Source organism: Tachyglossus aculeatus, chromosome 2 (genome assembly GCF_015852505.1).
Source record: "Tachyglossus aculeatus isolate mTacAcu1 chromosome 2, mTacAcu1.pri, whole genome shotgun sequence".
Classification (NCBI taxonomy): domain Eukaryota; kingdom Metazoa; phylum Chordata; class Mammalia; order Monotremata; family Tachyglossidae; genus Tachyglossus; species Tachyglossus aculeatus.
The window spans coordinates 16,027,341-16,051,271 of record NC_052067.1 but is presented as its reverse complement, the minus strand read 5'-3'; the positions used below and the strand labels follow the sequence as shown (position 1 = coordinate 16,051,271).

Below are 23,931 nucleotides of genomic sequence, written 5' to 3'. Positions count from 1 at the left end.
AGTAAGTGGTTCCGTCACTTGTCTGTTGGGTGACCTTGGGAAAGTCATTTCACTTTTCTGTACCTCAGTTACCTCACCTGTAAAATGGGAATTACGACTGTGAGCCCCATGCGGGACGTGGACTGTGGCCGAGCTGATTATCTTGTATCTACCCCAGCACTCAGTGCAGTGCCTGCCACAGTGCTCTGAAACACAGTAAGCGCTCAATAAATATGATTGATGATGATAATCAGCGTTTAACAAATACCATTTTTTTAAAAAAGATGAAAGCCCTATCTATGCTTATTAAACACCAACCATAACCCTCAGCACTGGTGTATAACTCCGTACTGAACAGATTTTTGACATGTATTTGAGATTAGGGGATTGGTGCCACTACAGACCTCAGGAGGGGTCATGGCAGGGTTCTCCGGAAACTTGGGTCATGATTTAGAACCACAATAGACTTTGTAAGCCAAATAGACTTTCATTCTCAAAAAGCGCAATGTTCCAAATGAAAAATAGAGGAGAGAAATCAACTGGAAAAAGAACAGTCAATAGAAGAGAGGTCATGGCTAACGTCAGATTCTCACCTTCTCAAAGGGAAACCAGATTGGAATGAGGGAAGAACGGCTCTCTTGGGTGATTTTCTGAAATGAGACTTGAAGACACCAAAAGAGGAAGACTCTGTCTTTTCAACAGAAAAGGTCATTCAGCCCCACACAGGCTCAGTCAGTTCACAGATGCTCTGCTGATCACAGTTGCTGCAGTCTTCCATCAGTCACTTGAATGTCATAGAATCCCCACTAGTGGCTCATCATCTTGGCAGGTTAATTTCCTAAAAAAAAAAAAAAAAAAAAAAAAAAAATTAAACGGAAGAAATCCCCCAACCTCAGAAGAGGAAGCATCTCTCTATCCAAAGCCTATCTTCCTCCCAACAGTTTTTAATGGCAGGTTTATTCTACCACACACGAGCTTCTGTGATAAACTCTGAGGCGCAAAATGGCCTAGTGGAAATAATAATAATAAGGGTATTTTTTAAGTGCCTACACTGTTCTAAGCGCTGGGGTAGATACAAGGTAATCAGGTTGTCCCACGAGGGACTCACGGTCTTAATCCTCATTTTACAGATGAGTTAACTGAGGCACAGAGAAGTTAAGCGGCTTGCCCAAGGTCACATAGCAGACAAGTGGAGGAGCTAGGATTAGAACCCATGACCTCTGACTCCCAAGTCTGTGCTTTTTCCACTAAGCCACGCTGCTTCCTTTTTAAGAGCATGGGCTGGGAGTTAGAGGACCTGGGTTCTAATCCCAGCTCCGCCGCTTATCTGCTGGATGACCTCGGGCAAGTCACTTAACTTGGTGTGCCTCAGTTCCCTCATCTGTAAAAATGGTGATTAAGACTGTGAGCCCCATGTGGGACAAGGAGTGTGTCCAGCCCAATTACCTTGCATCTACCCCACTACTTACTATGTGCCAGGTATTGTACTAAGCGCTTAACAAATAGGACCATCACGAAAGCCACAGGATGGGACTGAGCCAGGGTGGGAGGGAGGAGAGTGTCAGCAGTCTCCCACCTACAGCACGGCACAGCACAACACTTTTACTCCATGTAGATGGAAAAGTCACCTGCTTTAGCCTCCTCTCCCCATCCTGGCTCTGTAATAACTGGGATCTCCAGGCCGGGGCCGGCCTCTTAGGCTGCTGGGAAAGGAGGGCTTGCCCGACTCACGTTTCAGATGTGGATGGGGCAGGAGAGAGTCCCCTCCAACTTTTCCCAGATTGCAGTCTGTCTTTGGAACAACGAGGCCCGAAATCACGGCTTCTCTTGGGTTGGTCCCTACACAGTGGCTGAAGCAGGTGGCCCGGTTCTGCCCAGGATACCCCGTGGGGTCACTGGCTCATTTCTCAGGCCATCCAGCTGTGAGCCCACTGTTGGGTAGGGACTGTCTCTATATGTTGCCAATTTGTACTTCCCAAGCGCTTAGTACAGTGCTCTGCACACAGTAAGCGCTCAATAAATACGATTGATGATGATCCAGCTGCTGGTTGGATTTGCAGGACAATACCACGGGTTCTCTTCCCAGCCCACGTTCGGGGCAGGTTAGGGAAGGGATGGAGATCAGTCTCGCCTCACGTTGTGAACCAGGTGAATTTTGATCTCAACTTTCCCATCTCTCCCGATCCCTCACTTTCTCTCCTTATAAAAGCACACCAAGAGACAGCTACACACACAAGCATCCATCCATCCATCCTTATGTTTTCCACTTACAGAGCTCTTTTTAACCCAGTGAGTTTAGGAGAGACACTCTAACCCCGGTATTCCTCTAAAATGAAGATATAATAATAATAATAATAATAATAATGGCATTTATTAAGCACTTACTATGTGCAAAGCACTGTTCTAAGTGCTGGATATGGGATTGGCGGATAACTGCTTCAGAAAGTGAAATTGTTTTGTGTTTTTTTTTTCTTCTCAGGGGCTATCCCATTGAACAGTACTATGATTTGACCCAGAAGACAAAGAGCAAACTATATGGAAACGACTCCTTGTAAGTTCCATTGTTCTCTAAGCTAAAGCTGCCACCCTCGCAGTCATTATTTTTTCTCCCCCTTCTAGACTGTGAGCCCACTGTTGGGTAGGGACCGTCTCTATATGTTGCCAACTTGTACTACCCAAGTGCTTAGTACAGTGCTCTGCACACAGTAAGCACTCAATAAATACGATTGAATGAATGAATCCGTGAGAGTGCATAGGCCCTTAAGGAGAGCTCAGTTGAGGCAGGGAGACAGTACAGGAGGGCTGTCCTTTGATCAGAAGGCAATGCTGTTGCTCTTTCTGAGATCGTGTTATAAGTGTACAAAATATTTGCTTGCAAAGCGAAGGAAAATATAACAGTTTTATGTCAGTAGCCTCCACTGAAGCAGTAACACAACCAAGAATATTCAACAGTGGGGAGAAACTTGGCCCAACCCAGTGATGTAAGGGGCTGGTTGATGAATAAAATTTCCTCCTTTTTCTCTCTGCTCTAATGAAGAGGGGTCTCTCCTGGTGGCTGTGGTTGATGTAGGGGGAGGGTCCTGGTAAGGGGCTTGGCCTCTTTCATCTCTCAGGCCAGACGTAATTCTGGGGGGGGAGGACGCCTTGGATGGTATGACTACCTCAGCTCCCCAGATATCACACCCCAAGTTTTGAAGGTTCAGTCACAGCAGATCTGCAAGGAGTAGGACATGTCATAAACCAAGCCAGTAGTGGTGATTTGAACTTGCCCGCAAGTGCAGCATCTTTGCTTTATGAAAAATCGAGATGGTCAGGGAAGTAAAGCAAAATGAAGTTCAGGCCAAGAATCCAGTTTGGAGCAGTCAAGAGAAGCTGTAGAGCAAGACTAATAGAATCGTTGGGTGGGAAGGGAATTTGAAACCCCCATCTATTGTCTGGCTTTGGTTAGTTCACTTCTTAACCACTCAGGAAGATGAGACTTCCTGTCTTTGAAGACCTCCGGAGAAGGAGTTTCCAAAACTATCCTCAGACAATGGTACCAACGTTTAACCAAACTCTTGAACAGGAAATTCTCCCTGATGTCTAAATCCCTCAAGTTACTTCCGAAACCCATTTCCTTTTTTTCAGTGTAAAGTGGAGGAAGAGAAGAGTCATTCATTCGTATTATTGAGTGCTTACTGTGTGCAGAGCACCGTACTAAGCGCTTGAAAAGTACAATTTGGCAACAGATAGAGACAATCCCTACCCAACAACAGGCTCATCCTCTGACAATAATCTGTTGTAAAAACTCTTCAGCCAATCAAAGACTTTTGGAGAGCTTTCCGATCTCTTCTCCTGGTTCCATCACCTTTGCTTCATAGATCTGGTAAAATATGCCTCTTGTAGTTTGCTAGACATTCAGAGTCTCCAGTGGGATCAGGGTTGTGCAGGTATCCAACAGATGTCTAATGGGCCTGCCTGCCAATTCAATCAATCAATCAATCAAGGCTACTTATTGAGCACTTACTTTGTGCAGAGCACTGTACTAAGTGCTTGAAATACGACAGAATTAGCAGACCCATTCCCTGCCCATATTGAGTTTACGGCTTAGAGGAGGGGAATAACTAGCCTAAGAAAAAAAATAGCCAGAATAAAGATAGAGAAGCAGCGTGGCTCAGTGGAAAGAGCACGGGCTTTGGAGTCAGAGGTCATGGGTTCAAATCCCGACTCCACCACATGTCTGCTGTGTGATCTTGGGCAAGTCACTTAACTTCACTGTGCCTCAGTTACCTCATCTGTAAAATGGGGATTAAGACTGTGAGCCCCACATGGGACAACCTGATCACCCTGTATCCTCCCCAGCGCTTAGAACAGTGCTTTGCACATAGTAAGCGCTTAACAAATGCCTATTAAAAAAAAAAGATGGAGGCAAATTTTTAAATCACACTACATCGAGGCACTCGATGTAGTGTTGTTGCTGTGATCAGAGAAGCAGCATGCCTCAGTGGAAAGAGTACGGGCTTGGGAGTCAGAGGTCATGGGTTCAAATCCTGGCTCTGCCGCTTGCCAGCTGTGTGACCTTGGGCAAGTCACTTAACTTCTCTGTGCCTCAGTTCTCTCATCTGTAAAATGGGGATTAAGACTGTGAGGCCCCCCGTGGGACAAACTGATCACCTTGTAACCTCCCCAGGGCTTAGAATAGTGCTTTGCACATAGTAAGCGCTTAACAAATGCCATCATCATTATTATTATTATTATTATTATTATCCCCTTCAAGGTCACTGGAGATCAGCTCCCTGAACCTCTGACATCTGTGATAGCCCCAGTTCATTGTGACCCCAAGCCCGGCTTCAGACTTTTCGCCCGCCTGAGACAGGAAATGATTTGCCACCTCGATCCATATTCCGTACAGCATCATCATGATGTCACACGGAAGCCGTTCAAACCCCCAAACCTGGAGTGTTTCTCCAGGAGACCCCTGAGCCATCCACACTTTGCTTCAATCAATCAATCAATCAATCAATCAATCGTATTTATTGAGCACTTACTGTGTGCAGAGCACTGTACTAAGCACTTGGGAAGTACAAGTTGGCAACATATAGAGACGGTCCCTACCCAACAGTGGGCTCACAGTCTAGAAGAAGGCCTTTGTGCCCCCGCCAAGATCCCCGTGGACACAGGCGCCACTTCAGCGTGGCTCAGTGGAAAGAGCACAGGCTTTGGAGTCAGAGGTCAGGGGTTCAAATCCCAGCTCCACCAGTTGTCAGCTGTGTGACTTTGGGCAAGTCACTTAACTTCTCTGTGCCTCAGTTACCTCATTTGTAAGATGGGAATTAAGACTGTGAGGCCCCCCGTGGGACAAACTGATCCCCCTGTAACCTCCCCAGCGCTTAGAACAGTGCTTTGCACATAGTAAGCACTTAATAAATGACTTTATTATTATTATTATTATTATTCCAAAGGGAGATTTTACATTTCTCACCTTTGGCTGTCCAAATATCCCACCACTCCCCCACTCTTGTCTCCCCCCTTCCCAGTTAATGTATTCCAAGGCACCCACCTCACTGCTTACCATCTGGAGGTGGCAATGGTCCCCTAAAATGCGCGCACCACCACAAAGTACTGTAATCTCAATGTTCTGGAAGATCAGGCATCTGGACAGTCTGGATAACGGAGGCTTTACCACCCTGTTTTCTAGCCTTTTCATTATCTGTGCCCAAAAAGAAACAAATACATTGCTCTGTGTTCCATCCGTATTGGCATGTACACACCAAATAAGAATAAACAAAGAAAAATCCCATCGGCACATAGGATGGACTTAGCTCTGAAGGAGCGATCAAACTAGCCATTGAGTTTTCTGTTAGAATTAGCGTGTTTAGGGCCTGGTATTTAGTCGACGTTGTTTTATTCGAGGCAAGGAACTGATATTGAATTAGAAATTTGATGAAGATGTCAGACAACGTAAGGTTTAGCCACTCGAGGGCACCAAAGGAACATTTAAACTTAATATTCCAAGTTTTTCTGCCTGTTTCCACTTTGAAGAGCGGCCGCTTTTATACTTCACTGTAAAATTAATAATAATAACAATAATAATGGCATTTATTAATCGCTTACTATGTGCAAAGCACTGTTCTAAGCGCTGGGGAGGATACAAGGTGATCAGGTTGCCCCACGGGGGGCTCACAGTCTTCATCCCCATTTTCCAGATGAGGGAACTGAGGCCCAGAGAAGTGAAGTGACTTGCCCAAAGTCACACAGCTGACAGCTGGCGGAGCAGGGATTTGAACCCACGACCTCTGACTCCAAAGCCCGGGCTCTTTCCACTGAGCCACGCGGCTTCTCTATGGCCAATATGGCTAATGGGCCAATAGGGATCCAGAAAATGGTTTGCTTTGAGTTTCATGAGTTCCCAAACACTTCAGTGTGCTTTACACTTTGAATGTTTAATCCATTTGTTGATAATAATAATAATAATGATAATAATGTTGGCATTTGTTAAGCGCTTACTATGTGCAAAACACTGTTCTAAGAGCTGGGGTGGATACAAGGTGATCATCTTGTCCCAGGTGGGGCTCACAGTCTTAATCCCCATTTTTACAGATGCGGTAACTAAGTCACAGAGAAGTGAAGTGACTTGCCCAAAGTCACACAGCTGACAATTGGCAGAGCCGGGGTTTGAACCCATGACCTCTGACTTCCAAGCCCATGCTCTTTTTTTTTTTTTTGATGGCATTTATTAAGGGCTTACTATGTGCAAAGCACTGTTCTAAGCGCTGGGGGGATACAAGGTGATCAAGTTGTTCCATGGGGGGCTCACAGTCTTAATCCCCATTTTTACAGATGCGGTAACTAAGTCACAGAGAAGTGAAGTGACTTGCCCAAAGTCACACAGCTGACAATTGGTGGAGCTGGGATTTGATCCCATGACCTCTAACGTCCAAGCCCATGCTCTTTTTTTTGATGGCATTTATTAAGCACTTACTATGTGCAAAGCACTGTTCTAAGCACTGGGGGGATACAAGGTGATCAAGTTGTCCCACGGGGGGCTCACGGTCTTAATCCCCATTTTACAGATGAGGTCACTGAGGCCCAGAGAAGTGAAGTGACTTGCCTAAAGTCACACAGCTGACAATTGGTGGAGCTTGGGTTTGAACCCATGACTTCTGACTTCCAAGGCCATGCTTTTTTTTTTTGATGGCATTTAAGTGCTTATTATGTGCAAAGCACTGTTCTAATTGCTGGGGAGGATACAAGGTGATCAAGTTGTCCCACGGGGGGCTCACAGTCTTAATCCCCATTTTACAGATGCGGTAACTAAGTCACAGAGAAGTTAAGTGAATTGTCCAAAGTCACACAGCTGACAATTGGCGGAGCCGGGGTTTGAACCCGTGACCTCTGACTTTTTTTATGGCATTTATTAGGCACTTACTATGCGCAAAGCATTGCTTTAAGCGCCCGTGCTCTTTCCACTGAGACACGCTGCTTCCCTTTGCTTTTAACCTGAACAGTTAATTCCATGCCAACATTTAATTCAAAATCTCATTGATCAGTTGGATTTGGGATTAGTCAACCCAGTGGTACTTGGGACACAAAGCCCAATACTGGAACAGTGTGCGACCCAGTGGAAAAGCACAGGCCTGGGTTTCAGAGGACCTGGGTTCTAATTCCAGCTCCGCCACTTGTCGGCTGTGTGACCTTGGACAAGGCACTTCACTTCTCTGGGCCTCAGTCAACTCATCTGTAAAATGGGGATTAAGACTGTGAACCCCATGTGGGACAAGGACTCTGGCAAACCTCATTATCTTGTATCTACCCCAGTGCTTAGTACAGTGCCTGGTACATAGCGCTTAATAAATACAAAAACAAGAAAAGGCATAGGACTAGGAGTCAGAGCCAGCTCTGCCACTTGCCTACTGTGTGATCTGGGCAAGTCACAATTTCTCTGTGCCTCACTTTCCTCATCCGAAGAATTCGGATTACGACTGGAGGCCTCCTCCAGTCCCCCCTTCCTCTCCCTCTCCCCCTCCCCGCAGCATCTGTATATATATATATATATATATATACACAAACATATATATATATATGTTTGTACATATTTATTACTCTATTTTACTTGTACATATTTATTCTATTCATTTTATTTTGTTAATATGTTTTGTTTCGTTGTCTGTCTCCCCCTTCTAGACTGTGAGCCCTCTGTTGGGTAGGGACCATCTCTATATGTTGCCAACTTGGACTTCCCAAGCGCTTAGTACAGTGCTCTGCAATCAATCAATCAATCAATCGTATTTATTGAGCACTTACTGTGTGCAGAGCACTGTACTAAGCGCTTGGGAAGTACAAGTTGGCAACGTATAGAGATGGTCCCTACCCAACAGTAAGCGCTCAATAAATGTGATTGAATGAATGAATGAATGAATGACTGTGAGTCCCATGTGGAAAATGAACTGCGTCCAGGCTGAATATCTTGTATCTGCCCCAGTAGAGTGTTTGGCATATAAAAAGCACCTAACAAATACCACAGTTTTTTTTATTCTTTTTATAACAATAATTCAAAGGAAAGGCTTGCCCATCAGTAGCCAACACATTGTCCTTCATTTTGTGTGGCCAAGGTGGGAAGGAAATTAAGGAACAAGCCGCCTCTCTGGCCCCCTCTTTTCTCTCCATGCCCCATCCTTGGCCCCTTCCTTGCTCCCATATTTTTCATACCACCCACGTCCTTGGCAAATTAGGATGGAACACCTTAGCGACCACTTCACTGGGGAAACCAGTGCTGTCATCATCAATCGTATTTATTGAGCACTTACTATGTGCAGAGCAGTGTACTAAGCACTTGGGAAGTACAAATTGGCAACATATAGAGACAGTCCCTACCCAACAGTGGGCTCACAGTCTAGAAGGGGGAGACAGACAACAAAACAAAACGTATTAACAAAATAAAATAAAATGTAATAAAACAGTCACAGTCAAGCTAATGGGGGCCGGAAGCTGGGGTGAAAAGGAAAGAGAGGAGGAAAGGAGAGAGGATTCTAATGGGAAAAGGGGAGAAGAGGGAAAAAAAAGAGGAAGTAGAGGAAGGAGAAAGAAAAAAGGGGTAGGCCGGGGCTGGCTCACTGGAAAGTTTGAGTCCGGTGGCTGATTATAATTATCGCTTCATCTACTACCAAAAGATAAATGCAATTTTGGACTAAGGGGGAAAGTTCACAAAGTGCTCAAATATCATTTCCACCTGGGCAACATTTCCAACATTCCCAGGTTGTGTCAGGTCATAAGATTGTCCCACAGGTCTGATGTCAGTGACTCTCTGACTTGCTGCCAGGGTTTTGAGAGCCAGTGTCAATATGAACTCACCCCACTGCCCTGTGTACTAGTACCATTAGAAACAATTAGCAAAATTAATAACCTCCGGACTCACCCGTCAGAGGCGGGGAAAAACGAGCAAAACCCAACAGGAAAGAAACATGAGAAAGAACAAACTAACGAAAGCGTTACGATCCGTAAGTATGTTTCAGAGTTCCAGAGGGGTAATTAAGAGAAGCGTCGACAGTAATATTAATGCTTAGTATAGTGCTTTGCACACAGTAAGCGTTCAATAAATACGATTGAATGAATTAGCGTGGAGTTGGACTGTTTTGAAGCACCAGGATTTCCCATCTGATCGAGTTTGAGGAATAAAAAGTGCCCCTTCTAAAGAGAATGACCTAAGGCATTTTTTGTTTTGTCTTGTTTTTTATCCTAGGCTTCCTAAACCACCTAGCACCGAAGCTGAGTGAGTATGCTACATTACTTCTCTTTTAGTGTAATCAGGAATGTTTTATTACCTACCTCACAAGGAAGAAGGGAGGTCAAATGAGATGTGATTCATGAAAGCACTTTGAACTATTTGCAGGAAAAGTACACTGCAGGTAGCGTTTTATTATTGCTCTGTGTCCTAACAGCTGCAAGTGAGTGTTTAATGTGAACACTAGAGTTTTGTGACACCTTGGAGGCAAAGTTTCTGCAGAGAAAATTTAAGGTCTTGCTTCCATAACTATGGCTTCAAGGGCTTAATGGCAGATCTTTCTACTTCATTTTTTTTCCTCCACGGACTCTTCTTTTAGCTCTCTAGATTCAGCCCCAAGAAGTTCATGTTTTTCCCTAATTCCTTGCTGGAAATACCTCCAATGTATTGTAATAGATTGGGACTCCTGGGAAGACTACTGGGTAAACTGAGGTTAATCGGGGGGTTAACTGAGTGTAAAGGATTTGGGTGGGTGAGAAAACAGATCCTCCCTGTGCTTTATTTCTGCCAGTCAAAGGCAGCAGGAGACCAGAGAGGAGAAAAATACGTTCTGGAAATTCATTCACTCGATCGTATTTATTGAGCGCTAGTACATCTCCTCCAAGAGACCTTCTCTGACTGAGCCCTCCTTTCCTCTTCTCCCTCTCTCTTCTGTGTCTCCCTGACTTGCTCGCCCCCACCCCAGCCCCACAGCACTTATGTACATATCTGTGATTTATTTATTTATATTAATTTCTGTCTCCCCCTCTAGACTGTAAACTCATTGTGGGCAGGGAATGAATCTGTTTATGGTTATACTGTGCTCTCCCAAATACTCTGTACAGTGTTCTGCACACAGTAAGTGCTCAGTAAATACGATTGAATGAACAAATGACTGAAAATCAGGGTACTAATCCAGATTCTAATCCCGGCTCCACCACTTGCCCGCTCTGTGACCTTGGGCAAGTTGGTTCATCTCTCTGTGCCTTGTTTTCCCCATCTGTAAAATAAGCATTAAATAAATACCTGTTATTCATTCCTCCTTTGACCGGGATCCCCATGTGAGACGAGGACTGGGTCCTATCTGATTATTTTACATCCACCTCAGCGCTTAGTGTAGTGCTTGGTGTATAGTAAATACTTAACAAATATCACTATTACTATATTCCTCCCTCACCCCCCACGTCCCTCCCAGACTGTGAGCTCATTCATTCATTCAATCGTATTTATTGCGCACTTACTGTGTGCAGAGCACTGTACTAAGCACTTGGGAAGTACAAGTCATTGTGGGCAGCGATTGTCTATCTTTATTGCTGTATTATACTTTCCCCCATGCTTAGTACAGTGCTCTTCAGTGAGCTCTCAATAAATACGATTCAATGAATTATAGAGAAATGGAAGAAAGACAGAGACATAAAGGAGGAGAGAGAGAAGCCAAGAGAGAAAGATGGAATAAAACAGCATATAATACGGGAAAGGGAGGAAGGGGTGAGGTGAGGAGAAGAAAAAGGCGGTGCGAGAGGGGAAACACAAAAATTGCATGAATTTTTCAGGGCTGTCAGTTAGTTTCCTTTATTTGAAACCAAACATTTTTGTTCAATGAATCCACTTGCCACAAATTAAGACTTTGAAAATGAAAGGAAAAAACAAAAACCCCAGTCAGAGCAATGGGGCATTCCTCAGAAAACCCTCATCTCCCCTATGTGAAGGTCTGTCTTAAATGTAAAATAAAATGGTAGTGAAGTAAAAACTCTTGGGTGTAGTGCTGAAACCAAAACATGCAAGTGCATTTAATATATCCCCCAGTGGGCTCACATAAAGCCCTGAGCACTTTAGATTCCTTAAACCAGTAATGCAATCACAGGAATGGACAGACTTATGTTTTTGTCAAATTTTTTCCCCCATTTACTATCCGGCTGGCCTTTAAGCTCTAATTCATTCATTCAATTATATTTATCATCATCATCATCATCATCATCAATCGTATTTATTGAGCGCTTACTATGTGCAGAGCACTTTACTAAGCGCTTGGGAAGTACAAATTGGCAACATAAAAATAAATAAATAAATAAATAGAGTAAAAAATTACACTATTTATTGAGTGCTTACTGTGTGCAGAGCACTGTACTAAGCGCTTGGGAAGTACAAGTCGCCAACATATAGAAACGGCCCCTACCCAACAATGGGTCTAATCATCTCTTAGTGACTTAATAATAATAATAGTGGTATTTGTTAAGTGCTTACTATAATAATAATAATGATGGCATTTGTTAAGCGCTTACTGTGTGCAAAGCACTGTTCTAAGCGCTGGGGGGATACAAGGTGATCAGGTTGCCCCCCATGGGGCTCACAATCTTCATCCCCATTTTACAGATGAGGTAACTGAGGCCCAGAGAAGTTAAGCGGCTTTCCAAGGTCACACAGCTGACCGGTGGTGGAGCCGGGGTTTGAACCCATGACCCCTGACTCCCAAGCCCGGGCTCTATCCACTGAGCCACGCTGCTTCACTTAAATTACCATTTGCTCATTTCTCTGTGATTAACACAGGACTTAATGAAAATAATAATGAAAATAGAATGTTCTGAAATTGTGCCAAGATGATTCCATCAGTAGAAAATTAGGTCCAGGTCCCCTGATGAGGCAGGATAAGTAGAAAATTTTCTCAGAGCTGAGTCTCAGTGACCCGCTCCTCTGAGGCACCAGAGAACATAGAATGCCTCCTGGGGAAAAAAGGGATAGGTTGTTTAGTACTTGCCTCTGGGAAGAGGTAGTGTAATTAACCTCCGATATGCAAGGGCTTCATACGATCGAATGAATTCTTTAGTTTGTTTAAATCTTCCTGGTCATCCATAAAATCAGTGTTGTTAATAAGATCGTAAATTCCATTATCCCATGATGTTGTGATGTGTTCCAGTGTGTGCCCTTCAGTGTGACTTCTCCAGCAGCTATAATAATAGTAATAATGGTATTTATTAAGTGCTTACTATGTGCAAAGCACTGTTCTAAGCGCTGCAGAAGATACAAGGTGATCAGGTTGTCCCACTTGGGGCTCACAGTCTTAATGCCCATTTTACAGATGAGGGAACTGAGGCCCAGAGAAGTGAAGTGACTTGCCCAGAGTCACACAGCTGACAAGTGGCAGAGCCGGGATTGGAACCCATGACCTCTGACTCCAAAGCCCGGGCTCTTTCCACTGAGCCAGGCTGCTATGTGGTGTCACATAGTGTGTCCTTCAGTGTGGCTTTCCCAGGCATGTAGTGCTGTGTCACAGTGTGTCATTCGGTGTGACTTACCCAGGGGTGCAGGGGTCCATCACAGTGTGTCATGCAGTGTAGTGTGTTGTTCAGTGTGACTTAGCAGTGTAGTGCTATGTGAGATTGGGTCATTCAGTGTGACTTCGCCAGCGGGTCATTCACTGTCTTATCCAGTGGTGCAGTGATGTGTCATCATCATCATCAATCGTATTTATTGAGTGCTTACTATGTGCAGAGCACTGTACTAAGCGCTTAATTGTACTAAGCGCTTAATGTGTCACAGTGTGTCCTTCAATGTGACTTAACCAGAGGGACAGTGATGGGTCACAGTGTGTCACTCAGTGTGACTTACCCAGTGGTGTAGTGCTCTGTCAGAGTGTGTCCTTCAATATCAATCAATCAATCAATTGTATGTATTGAGCACTTACTGTGTGCAGAGCACTGTACTAAGCGCTTGGGAAGTCCAAGTTGGCAACATATAGAGACGGTCCCTACCCAACAGTGGGCTCACAGTCTGGAAGGGGGAGACAGAGAACAAAACAAAACATATTAACAAAATAAAATAAATAGAATAGATATGTACAAGTAAAATAAATAAATAGAGTAATAAATATACAAACATATATACATATATACAGGTGCTGTGGGGAAGGGAAGGAGGTAAGGTGGGGGGGTGGAGAGGGGGAGGAGGGGGAGAGGAAGGAGGGGGCTCAATCTGGGAAGGCCTCCTGGAGGAGGTGAGCTCTCAGTAGGGCCTTGACTTACCCAGTGGTGCAATGTTGTGTCACAGTGTGTCATTCAGTTTGACTTACCCAGCATTGCAATGATATAATAATAACAATGGTTTTGTTAAGCACTTACTATGTGCCAAGCACTGTTCTAAGCACTGGGGTAGATACAAGATAATCAGGTTGTCTCATGTGGGGCTCACAGTCTTAATCCCCATTTTACAGATGAGGTAACTGAGGAACAGAGAAGTTAAGTGACTTGGCCAAAGTCACCCAGCTGACAAGTGGCGGAATCAGGATTAGAACCCACAACCTCTGACTCCCAAGCCTGGGCTCTTTCCACTGAGCCACACTGCTTTATTCGGTGTGACTTACCCAGTGGGGCAGCGATATGTCACAGTGTGTCTCCTCGCCACCCTACAGCACTTGTGTATATTTGTACATATTTATTATTCTATTTATTTTACTAATGCTTTGTATATATCTGTAATTCTATTTTTTTGATGTTATTGATGTTATTGTTTTGTTGTCTGTCTCCCCCTTCTAGACTGTGAGCCTGTTGTTGTGTAGGGACTGTCTCTTATCTATTGCCAAATTGTACTTTCCAAGCGCTTAATACAGTGCGGTGCACACAGTAAGCGCTCAATAAATGCGATTGAATGAATGAATGAAGGAATGTCCTTCAGTGTGACACATGGAAGCACAGCCTGATGATGTCACAGACCCTAAGAAGCAATAGCCATCGGTCAGTCAATCATATTTATTGAAGCTTTACTGTCTGCAGAGCACCGTATTAAGCGCTCGGGGTAGTTCAATATAACAGAATTGGTAGACACATTCCCTGTCCACAACGAGCTTACAATCTAGAGGGGGAGACAGACATTAACACAAATAAATTACGGATGTGTACCTAAGTGCCGTGGGGCTGCGATTGCAGTGGTTAACTCTCACCTGCCAACCTAGCAGTGCATCCTGCCAGAGGAGTGAACTGCTTATGGGCAGGGAATGTGTCCGTTTGTTGTTATATTGTACTCTTCCAAGTGCCTAGTACAGTGCTTCACACACAGTAGGCGTTCAATAAATATGACTGAATGAAAGAGGAACACTATGGGGCCATGACGTCGATTTTATTCATCAGCGGGAAAGGAGCAGAACAGTCAAGGAACAGGTGAACAGCTAGCGCATTGTCGTCGAAGGATGGGATGAAGTGGTTGATGTCAGGAGTGAAAGAGAGTCAAAAGTAAGCGACCTTGTTTGCGTGGAGGCTGGCATATTACCTGAAAGGAATTTTCGGGTGGAGTTTTCCCTTTCTGGGTCTGAATGTCTGAGGACCCAGCTATCAGAGAGTCAGAGATGATCTTGGCAATTGCGAGCCAGTCGAAGCCTCAGATTTCTGCCTGTCTGTTTATTGTTATATTGTACTCTCCCGACCGCTTAGTAGAGTGCTTTGTACACGGTAGGCTCTCAGTAAATACAATTGAATGAATGAATGAATGAATGAATGAATGAATGAGTGCTGCCATCAGCACATTCATCAGACTGATAGCATTTGGGGTTTCTCCAGACTTCATTCATTCATTCAATCGTATTTATTGAGCACTTACTGTGTGCAGAGCACTGTACTAAGTGCTTGGAAAGTACAAGTTGGCAAGGCTTCTATTCTTTCCCCTCTCCCTCGCAGACAAGCCTCAAGGCAGCCTCCCCTTCTCCTCCCCTCCCAGAGTCCATCATGCTGTGGCAGTGGTGGAAGAGAAGTCAATACAAAACCACCAGCCCCAAGCAGCGGTTCTAAAGCCAACCCGGTGTCCCTGCTATGGGGAAACGCTCTCAAGGGAAAATAGCCCAACACTTTTGAATCCTTAATTGCTGACTTATAGCCAAGAGCACCGCAGTAAATCCTGCTGACGTGGGTTATCATGGGGAATGTTGTCAAAGTCATTAAAAACAGGAGGCGGCTTCTCAAAAAAAAAATCAGTTTTCCATTAGGTTTGCCCAAGGAGATACGACCAATGACGGGAAAGTCACTAGTGATGCGTGAATATTGGCAGATGTAGGGATATTAGAAAGACTCCCCCTCTGGCATCAGCTCCGGGGAGGAATGCACCTCTGGACAAGCCATTGCCCTGGGGGTCGATTAAAATGTTGATTCCTAATTGAAATGACTCCCCCAAACCTTTCGGGTGGTCCTCAGCTTCAACAGGGTCAGAGCCCTTCTTGCCCGTCAATGATTGAATTGAGCGGGATAGGAATACAGTGGCGGCGGAGGGGAAGTGTAGGAGATTTCATTAACGTGGATCAGTCCTTGGCGCTCACAGGCACCAATGCTGTGGGAGCAATTACATCCACAGTTCTTGGCTTCTAGGGAAAAGGGCGTCATTTTGCCCCAGTGGCACTTGAACCACCACCCCTCCGTGAGCGTGGCAGAGTCCAGAAGTCCAGGGCGTCGCTCGATCCGGCCCAGCCCAGGCAGCAGCAGCAGCAGGAGGGAGGCAAGCCCCAACCGAGAAGCAGCGTGGCAGCCCAGTGGATAGACGCGGGGCCCGGGAATCAGAAGGACCTGCGTTCTAATCCCACTCTGCCACTTGTCTGCTGTTGGAAGTTGCTTCACTTCTTGGTGCCTCAGTTACCTCACCTGGAAAGTGGGGATTAAGACTATGAGCCTCTTGTGGGACATAAATTGCGTCCAACTTGGTTAGCTTGTATCTACCCCATTGCTGAGCACAGTGCCCAGCATGTAGAAAGCGCTTAACAAATACTGGAAACAAACAAACGACGTGTGGAAATGAGCCAGATTCACCTCTGGGGTCACAGCCCTGAAAGCACATACATTTTATAATGATAATAATGATAATGATGGTATTTGTTAAGTGCTTACTATGCGCCAGGCACTGTACTAAATGCTGTGGTGGACGCAGCATTTAGAGAATCATCATCATCATCAATCATATTTATTGAGCGCTTACTGTGTGCAGAGCACTGTACTAAGCGCTTGGGAAGTACAAGTCGGCAACATATAGAGACAGTCCCTACCCAGAGAAGCAGCGTGGCTCAGTGGAAAGAGTCAGGGGTTCGAATGCCGGCTCTGCCGATTGTCAGCTGTGTGACTTTCGGCAAGTCACTTAACTTCTCTGGGCCTCAGTTCCCTCATCTGTAAAATGGGGATTAAGACTATGAGCCCCCCGTGGGGCAACCTGATCTCCTTGTAACCTCCCCAGTGCTTAGAACAGTGTTTTGCATGTAGTAAGCGCTTAATAAATGCCATCATTATTATTATACAAGCAAAGCAGGTGGGACACAGTCTCTGTCCCACTTGGGGCTCACGGTCTCAATCCCCATTTTACAGATGAGGTAACTGAGGCCCAGAGAAGGGAAGCGACTTGCCCAGGGTCACACAGCAGACAAGTGGTAGAGCTGGGACCAAGTCCACAAGGCACCTCCCTCTCGTCTCCTTCCAGCTGAGCTGTGCCCCTGGCCTGGGAAATTGTGGGCACCAGGGACTCCTCTGTAAACCCCTCTAGACCGTAAGCTCATTGTGGGCAGGGAATGTGTCTGTATATTGTACTCTCCCAAGTGCTTAATACAGTGCTCTGTATACGGTAAACACTCAATAAATATGATTCATTGGATGAATGAATGAATGAAATCACTGTTTCATTAACTGGAATGAAAAGAGGTCTTCTAATAGAAAATGATTTTATTCTTCAGGTGAATATGTGACAATTTTAAGATGGTTTCATTTTCATTGATGTAGAGTAGGATTAAATTCTACTAACTTATTTATTTTCCTTCTTTTTTCCCTTTGCGAAACCAAACCCAAGACAACTGTGCATGCCATTTCCAACTGAGCATCCCTATCACACTCACATTCCTAGATGTGCTTTGTTCCCACCTTTTACGTCACCCGGGGATCAAAACACGGGTATCCTAGCAGCTGGACAGCAACCATTCCCTCCCACCATGCCTACCAAGAATTATGATGCAACAGTTTTGAAGAAGACAAAAGGTAAAGGCCATTTTCTGTTTCCAGGATGCTGCTGGTTTTGTTCTATTCAAAAATCTATCAATAATGAAATTAAGCGATGGCATTTGTTAAGTGCTTACTATGCCCCAAGTACTCTACAACCTGCCCTCTCTCCTACTTAGGCTGTGAGCCCCATTTGGGACAGTAACTCTGTCCAAGCTGACGATCTTCTATCTATCCCAGCACTTAGTACGGTGCTTGATACATAATAAATGCCTAACAGGTACCATGGTCTTTATTCTTCTGAAAATGAGTGTGTTGTTCCTAAGGCACGCTTGGAAAGGAAAGTCTCTCCCTCTCAGAATTCAAACGTGAGCCTCTCGACTGTTAATGATTCAGAGTTCAGGAAGAAAATAGCCTCCAAAAATGGTTTTCTATATTAAGCGGTTCTCCTCTAATGGATCAGCTACTATTGCTTGGTTATCTGAGCAGAGAAACAGCATGGCTCAGTGGAAAGAGCACGGGCTTTGGAGTCAGCGGTCATGAGTTCAAATCCCACCTCTGCCAATTGTCCACTGTGTGACTTTGGGGAAGTCATTTAACTTCTCTGTGCCTCAGATACCTCATCTGTAAAATGGGGATTGACTGTGAGCCTCCCATGGGACAACCTGATCACCTTGTAGTCTCCCCAGCACTTGGAACAGTACTTTGCACATAGTAAGTGCTTAATAAATGCCACCATTATTATTATTATCTGAGTTTAATTCAACATTTTGTCACTTGGTGATATTTGGGGAATATCTATTAGACTCTTTCCATGGCCTATGGAAAGAGCACAGGCTGACAGTCAGAGGGAGTCAGAGGACCTGGGTTCTAATCCCAGCTCTGTCAATTGCTTGCTTTGTGACCTTGAGCAAGTTTAATCATTTCTCTGTGCCTCAGTTTCCTCAGCTGTAAAATGAGGATTAAATACCTGTTCTCCCTCTTACTTAATCAATCAATCGTATTTATTGAGCGCTTACTGTGTGCAGAACACTGTACTAAGCACTTAGACTTAGACTCTTACTTAGACTGTGAGCCCTATGTGGGACAGGAACTGTGTCTTAATTAACTTTTACTACCTACCTCAGTCCTCAGAACAGTGTATGACACATAGTAAGCACTTAAATACCATAAAAAGAGTATTCAGTACCTTCATGTCTCCTTCTGCAATGGTATTTTTATAGTATTTAATAGGCACTTACGGGCCAAGCACACAGTACATCCAAAAAAATCAGTTCAGACATAGTCCCTATCCCTTATGGGGCTCAAAAATTTAAGAGGTAAGAAGAGAAGGTATTTTAACCCCAATTTACAGATGAGGAAATCCTGATACATAGAGAGACTTGCCCAAGGTCACGCCGTGGCAGAACTGAGATTGGAAACTGTTCCCTCTGGCCCACATAGTTAACAGGACTGTCCTCTAGGTAACCACTGCCAAAGTGACCATACACACCAGTTTTATAGTTTTCAATAGATCCTCTTTATTAAAGAGACCCAGGGGCACCACATTCCAGGATACACCATCCCAGCATCGTCTGGTAGACACGCACATCTTTGCAGCAAAGCCTGGAGCCTTTTATAGCCAAAGGAATCCAAATGCTCAACTGCTTCCCAGGCTCCTCCACTTCATTTCCAGGCCAACAGAGTCCTTTGCCTTTTGCTGATAGTATCCGGGGCTATCTCTTCTCTGTTAAGCTCTTCTCAAAGGAAATTCCTCCAGGAAACCCCAAAAAATCTCAAATTTCACTCCAGATGATGTAAACTGGACTGATTCCTCCCCTTCCGTTGATAGTATGTGAGGTGATTTTCCTTGAGAGATCTCTGCATCGATGCTCAGATGCAGGAATCTTTTCCCTGGAGCAGTTCTGGAGATGACCAGATTATCTGCCCTGGACTGATGCAGGCTCTCTCTGGAGATCTTGTGTCTTTCTGTGTTTATTCTGCTGCTGGCACACTGTCTGTCTGGTGGCCCCCTGGACCACTAGTAACAATCAATCAATCAATCAATCAATTGTATTTATTGAGCGCTTACTGTGTGCGGAGCACTGTACTAAGTGCTTGGGAAGTACAAGTTGGCAACATATAGAGACGGTCCCTACCCAACAGTGGACTCACAGTCTAGAAGGGGGAGACAGAGAACAAAACCAAACGTATTAACAAAATAAATAGAATAGATATGTACAAGTAAAATAAATAAATAGAGTAATAAATATGTACAAACATATATACATATATACAGGTGCTGTGGGGAAGGGAAGGAGGTAAGGCAGGGGGGATGGAGAGGGGGAGGAGAACCCAGATATCCTGACTCCCAGTCTCAGACTTTTTCCTCAAGTCTCAGACCCTGACCATTAACATCTTTGGAGCCAGAAGACCTAGAAACACAGCGCCCTTCTGGACATGGCTCTCCGTCCCGCAGAAGATTCCACTGGTTAACAAACTGCCGTTTAAACAACATCTACTAGCTTGGTGCCGCAGACAGATTTCCTGTTTTAGCATAGCAGGGTAACTCAGGGCCGTCACCAGTTGTACCCATTTTAATTAGCTGCAGAAATACGGGCTGGATTTATAAGAAGCTATCCAGACCAGAAGGAGCTGAGGGAAGGCTGTAGTCCACTTTCTTCCTCAGTTGCTTCTCTCTGTGGAGATTTAAGTGGCAGGAGGCCAATTTGACCATCTCTCACCCAGATCTTTCCCGGCAGGAATACGGCATTTGGTATCGCAGGCTTCCACACAGCTCGGACTCTTTCTCACTCAACAAATGTAATAATAACTGGGTTCCTAGACGGGAGTGAGCAGAGCTTCTTTCTGCTTAGGATTTACCTTGGGGTCCATGGAGGCCAGGCTATATTCCCCGTAAAGCCGATCAGTAAAAGAACCGTTATCCTAGCAATCTCCTCAGTTGCTCCCTACAAGGGTGGTCAGCCTGTGGGGGCTAAGCTATATAGACTAAGGAGGGACCTCAGAAACCAATCAGTCAATCAAAGTGGTATTTACTGAGCACTTGCTATGTGTGGAGCACTCTACTAAGTGCTTGGGAGAGTACAAAGCAATAGAGTTGGAAGACATGATCCCGTCCACTCTTAGTACAGTGCTCTGCACACAGTTAGCGCTCAATAGATATGATTGATTGTGGAGCCTACAGTCTAGAACACAGACAGCATTCAGAAGCTTTTTTCAGTCCTTTGACAGAGAACTTGAGATGAGCTCCTTAGTACTGCAGCAGAGGGTGCTAAACTCACAGGATTTCCCAGACAATGTCTGTGCCAGCCCATCTGATCAGGAAAACGCCTCAGAAATCAAAACCACCTCCGTCCAGCGACCTCAAGGGAACACTGAACCCTTCTGAAATGCTAACCCAAATGTAAGTCCGTCTCTGCGTATTGCTTTCCTTCGGTCCTTAGCATGAACAAGTAAAAACTTGATTCCAAATTGTTTCAGACTTTTCAGGAGCATGAGAGCACTCCAAATAGTGTAATAGCCAACGGTGCTTTTTCCTGAAAATTTCAGGTAATCCATACAGACATGAAGTCATTGATTTCCCCTCGGACTCCCAGAAGAAACCTTTATGGTGGCCAGGTCAACACATGTATTTTCACGTAAGTAGCTACTGCTTTGATTTGTGCATAAGTGCCTGTTTGGTTTTAAGTAAAACAAAGAAATAACCTCTGCCAGAAAGTATTATGGAGTGTATAGGAGGTGCTAGCTGCTAGCTAGCTAACTGCTTTTCTGATTATCATTCTGATCATTCACCATTGGCTTTAAAACACTTACTCGCCTTGCCCCCTCCAACCTCAACTCGCAGCTCTTCTACAACACAGCCCCCACATTTCATTCCTCTAATGCTAACCTTCTCAATGTCCCTCAGTCTCTTCTGTCTCGCCACGGACCCCTCGCCCACATCCTGCCTCTGCCCTGGAACGCCCTCCTTCCTCATATCAAACAGATAATTGCTCTCCCCTTCTTCAAAATCTTTTTGAAAGCACATCTCCTCCAAGAAGCCTTCCCTGACTAAGCCCTTCTCTCTTCTTCTCCCACTCCCTTCTGCTCCTCTCTTATTTGCTCCTTCATTCATCCTCCCTCCCATCCCCACAGCACATGTGTATATATCTATAATTTATTTATATTAATATCTGTCTCCCCCTCTAGACTATGAGCACGTTGTGGGCAGGAGTGTGTCTGCTTGTTGTTATACTGTACTCTCCCAAGCACTTAGTACAGTGCTCTGCATACAGTCAACGATCAGTAAATATGATTGAATGAATGAATAAATGAATGATCCACTTGAAATGGAAACACTCTAAATGGTTCGAAAAGGATGCAAGCAGGGATAGTGGCCCTCTGCATTCTCAGAAAGCAGCTAGTTTAGTCCTCTGTTTTGCCCTCACCTCAAAAGCTAAGATCTTAGATCTTCCCAGGAGATGTAGGAAAAGAGAAAATGAATTCATAGTCACAAAACTCTCATCAATCAGTTACTTAGACTGTGACCAACCTCATTTACTTGTTTCTACCCCAGAGCTTATCATCCAGTCAAGGAGTCTCTCCCTCCTCCCCGTCCCCATCACCCCCACCTTACCTCCTTCCCCTCCCCACACTACCTGTATATATGTTTGTACGTATTTATTACTCTATTTATTTATTTATTTTATTTGTACATATTTATTCTATTTATTTTATTTTGTTAGTATGTTTTGTTAGTATGTCTCCCCCTTCTAGACTGGGAGCCCACTGTTGGGTAGGGACCATCTCTATATGTTGCCAACTTGTACTTCCCAAGTGCTTAGTACAGTGCTCTGCACACAGTAAGCACTCAATAAATATGATTGAATGAATGAATGAATGAATGAATGAAGTGGTATTTATTGAGCACCACCTGTGTGCTAAGTGCTGTACTAAACACTTGGAAGAGAACAAGTTGTACTTCCCGAGCGCTTAGTACAGTGCTCTGCACACAGTAAGCGCTCAATAAATACGATTGAATGAATGAATGAACAATACAGTAGAGTTGATAGTTACTTTCCCTGCACATAAGGGGTTAGAGGGGGGAGATGGGCAGATATTATAATAAATTACAGAGAGGGGAAGCAACTGCGTCTATGTACATAAATGTTGTGGGGCTGGGGATGGAATGAATATCAAGTGCTTAAGGGGAATGGAACAAGTGCATAGGTGATGATGAAGCGTGGACAGGGAACAGCACTTAGTACAGTGCCCTGCACACATTAAGCGCTCAGTAAATATTACTGCATCGTTCAGTGTTTGGTACATGGCACTCAACAATACTACAACTATTATTTTTGATAATAAATAATAAACAGCGTGGCCAAGTAGAAAGAGTAGGGACCTAACAGACATCCAGTGTTCTAATTTCAACTCAACCACATTTCTGCCGTTTGACTTTGGGCAAGTCACTTAACTTCTCTGTGCCTCAGTTACCTCATGTAAGTCTGTGAGCCCCATGTAGGGTGTGGGCGTGTCCAACCTAGTTAGCTTGTATTCATCCCAGAGATTAGTACAGTGCCTGGCACATAATAAATGCTTAACAAATCTCAAAAAAAAATACATAAATAAATGAATAATGATATTTATTGGGTGCTTGCTGTGTGCAAAACACTGTACTAAACACTAGGGAGAATTAACACTACATAGAAACAATCCTTGCCCTCAAAGAATTTGCAATCTAGCAGGAATGTGCCTACAATCGATAAGCGCTGTGCCATGTTCATTGGGGAAAAAAATGAACCTAAAGAAATAATAATAAATAATAATGGCATTTGTTAAGCACTGTTCTAAGCACTGGGTGGGGGGGATACAAGGTCATCAGGTTGTCCCACGTGGGGCTCACAGTATTCATGCCCATTTTACAGATGAGGGAACTGAGGCCCAGAGAAGTGAAATGACTTGCCCGAAGTCACACAGCTGACAAATGGCAGAGCCGGGATTAGAACTCATGACCTCTGACTCCCAAGCCCGGGCTCTTTCCACTGAACCACGCTGCTTCTAAGCATCCATACGTCCTTACCCTGGGTATATACCCTGTCCACAAGCCCAGATTAAACTGGAAAAGCAGAGTTTAAGGTGAGAAAAGAAATAAGATGAAAGAAATCACCAAATTTCTAATGTAGAGAAACAATGTTTTCAAGACTGTATTGACCAATTAATTATTGGAGTCTTAACTTTGGAGTGAAAAATGGAGGCATGTATTAGGAGAAAAGAAGGAAGCCTGGA

The 23,931-nt window shown here is 44.4% G+C and overlaps 1 protein-coding gene across 1 annotated transcript in view; it reads left to right on the top strand.

The window, feature by feature from the left end:
* The window catches only part of C2H7orf31 (chromosome 2 C7orf31 homolog), a 41,554-nt gene that overhangs the window by 9,504 nt on the left and 8,119 nt on the right, over positions 1-23,931 (top strand). The window contains exons 3-6 of the mRNA XM_038740870.1: positions 2,459-2,530; positions 9,698-9,727; positions 17,519-17,703; positions 21,214-21,302. Coding sequence (XP_038596798.1) covers positions 2,459-2,530; positions 9,698-9,727; positions 17,519-17,703; positions 21,214-21,302 — 376 coding nt within the window. The remainder of the gene's footprint in view (positions 1-2,458; positions 2,531-9,697; positions 9,728-17,518; positions 17,704-21,213; positions 21,303-23,931) is intronic.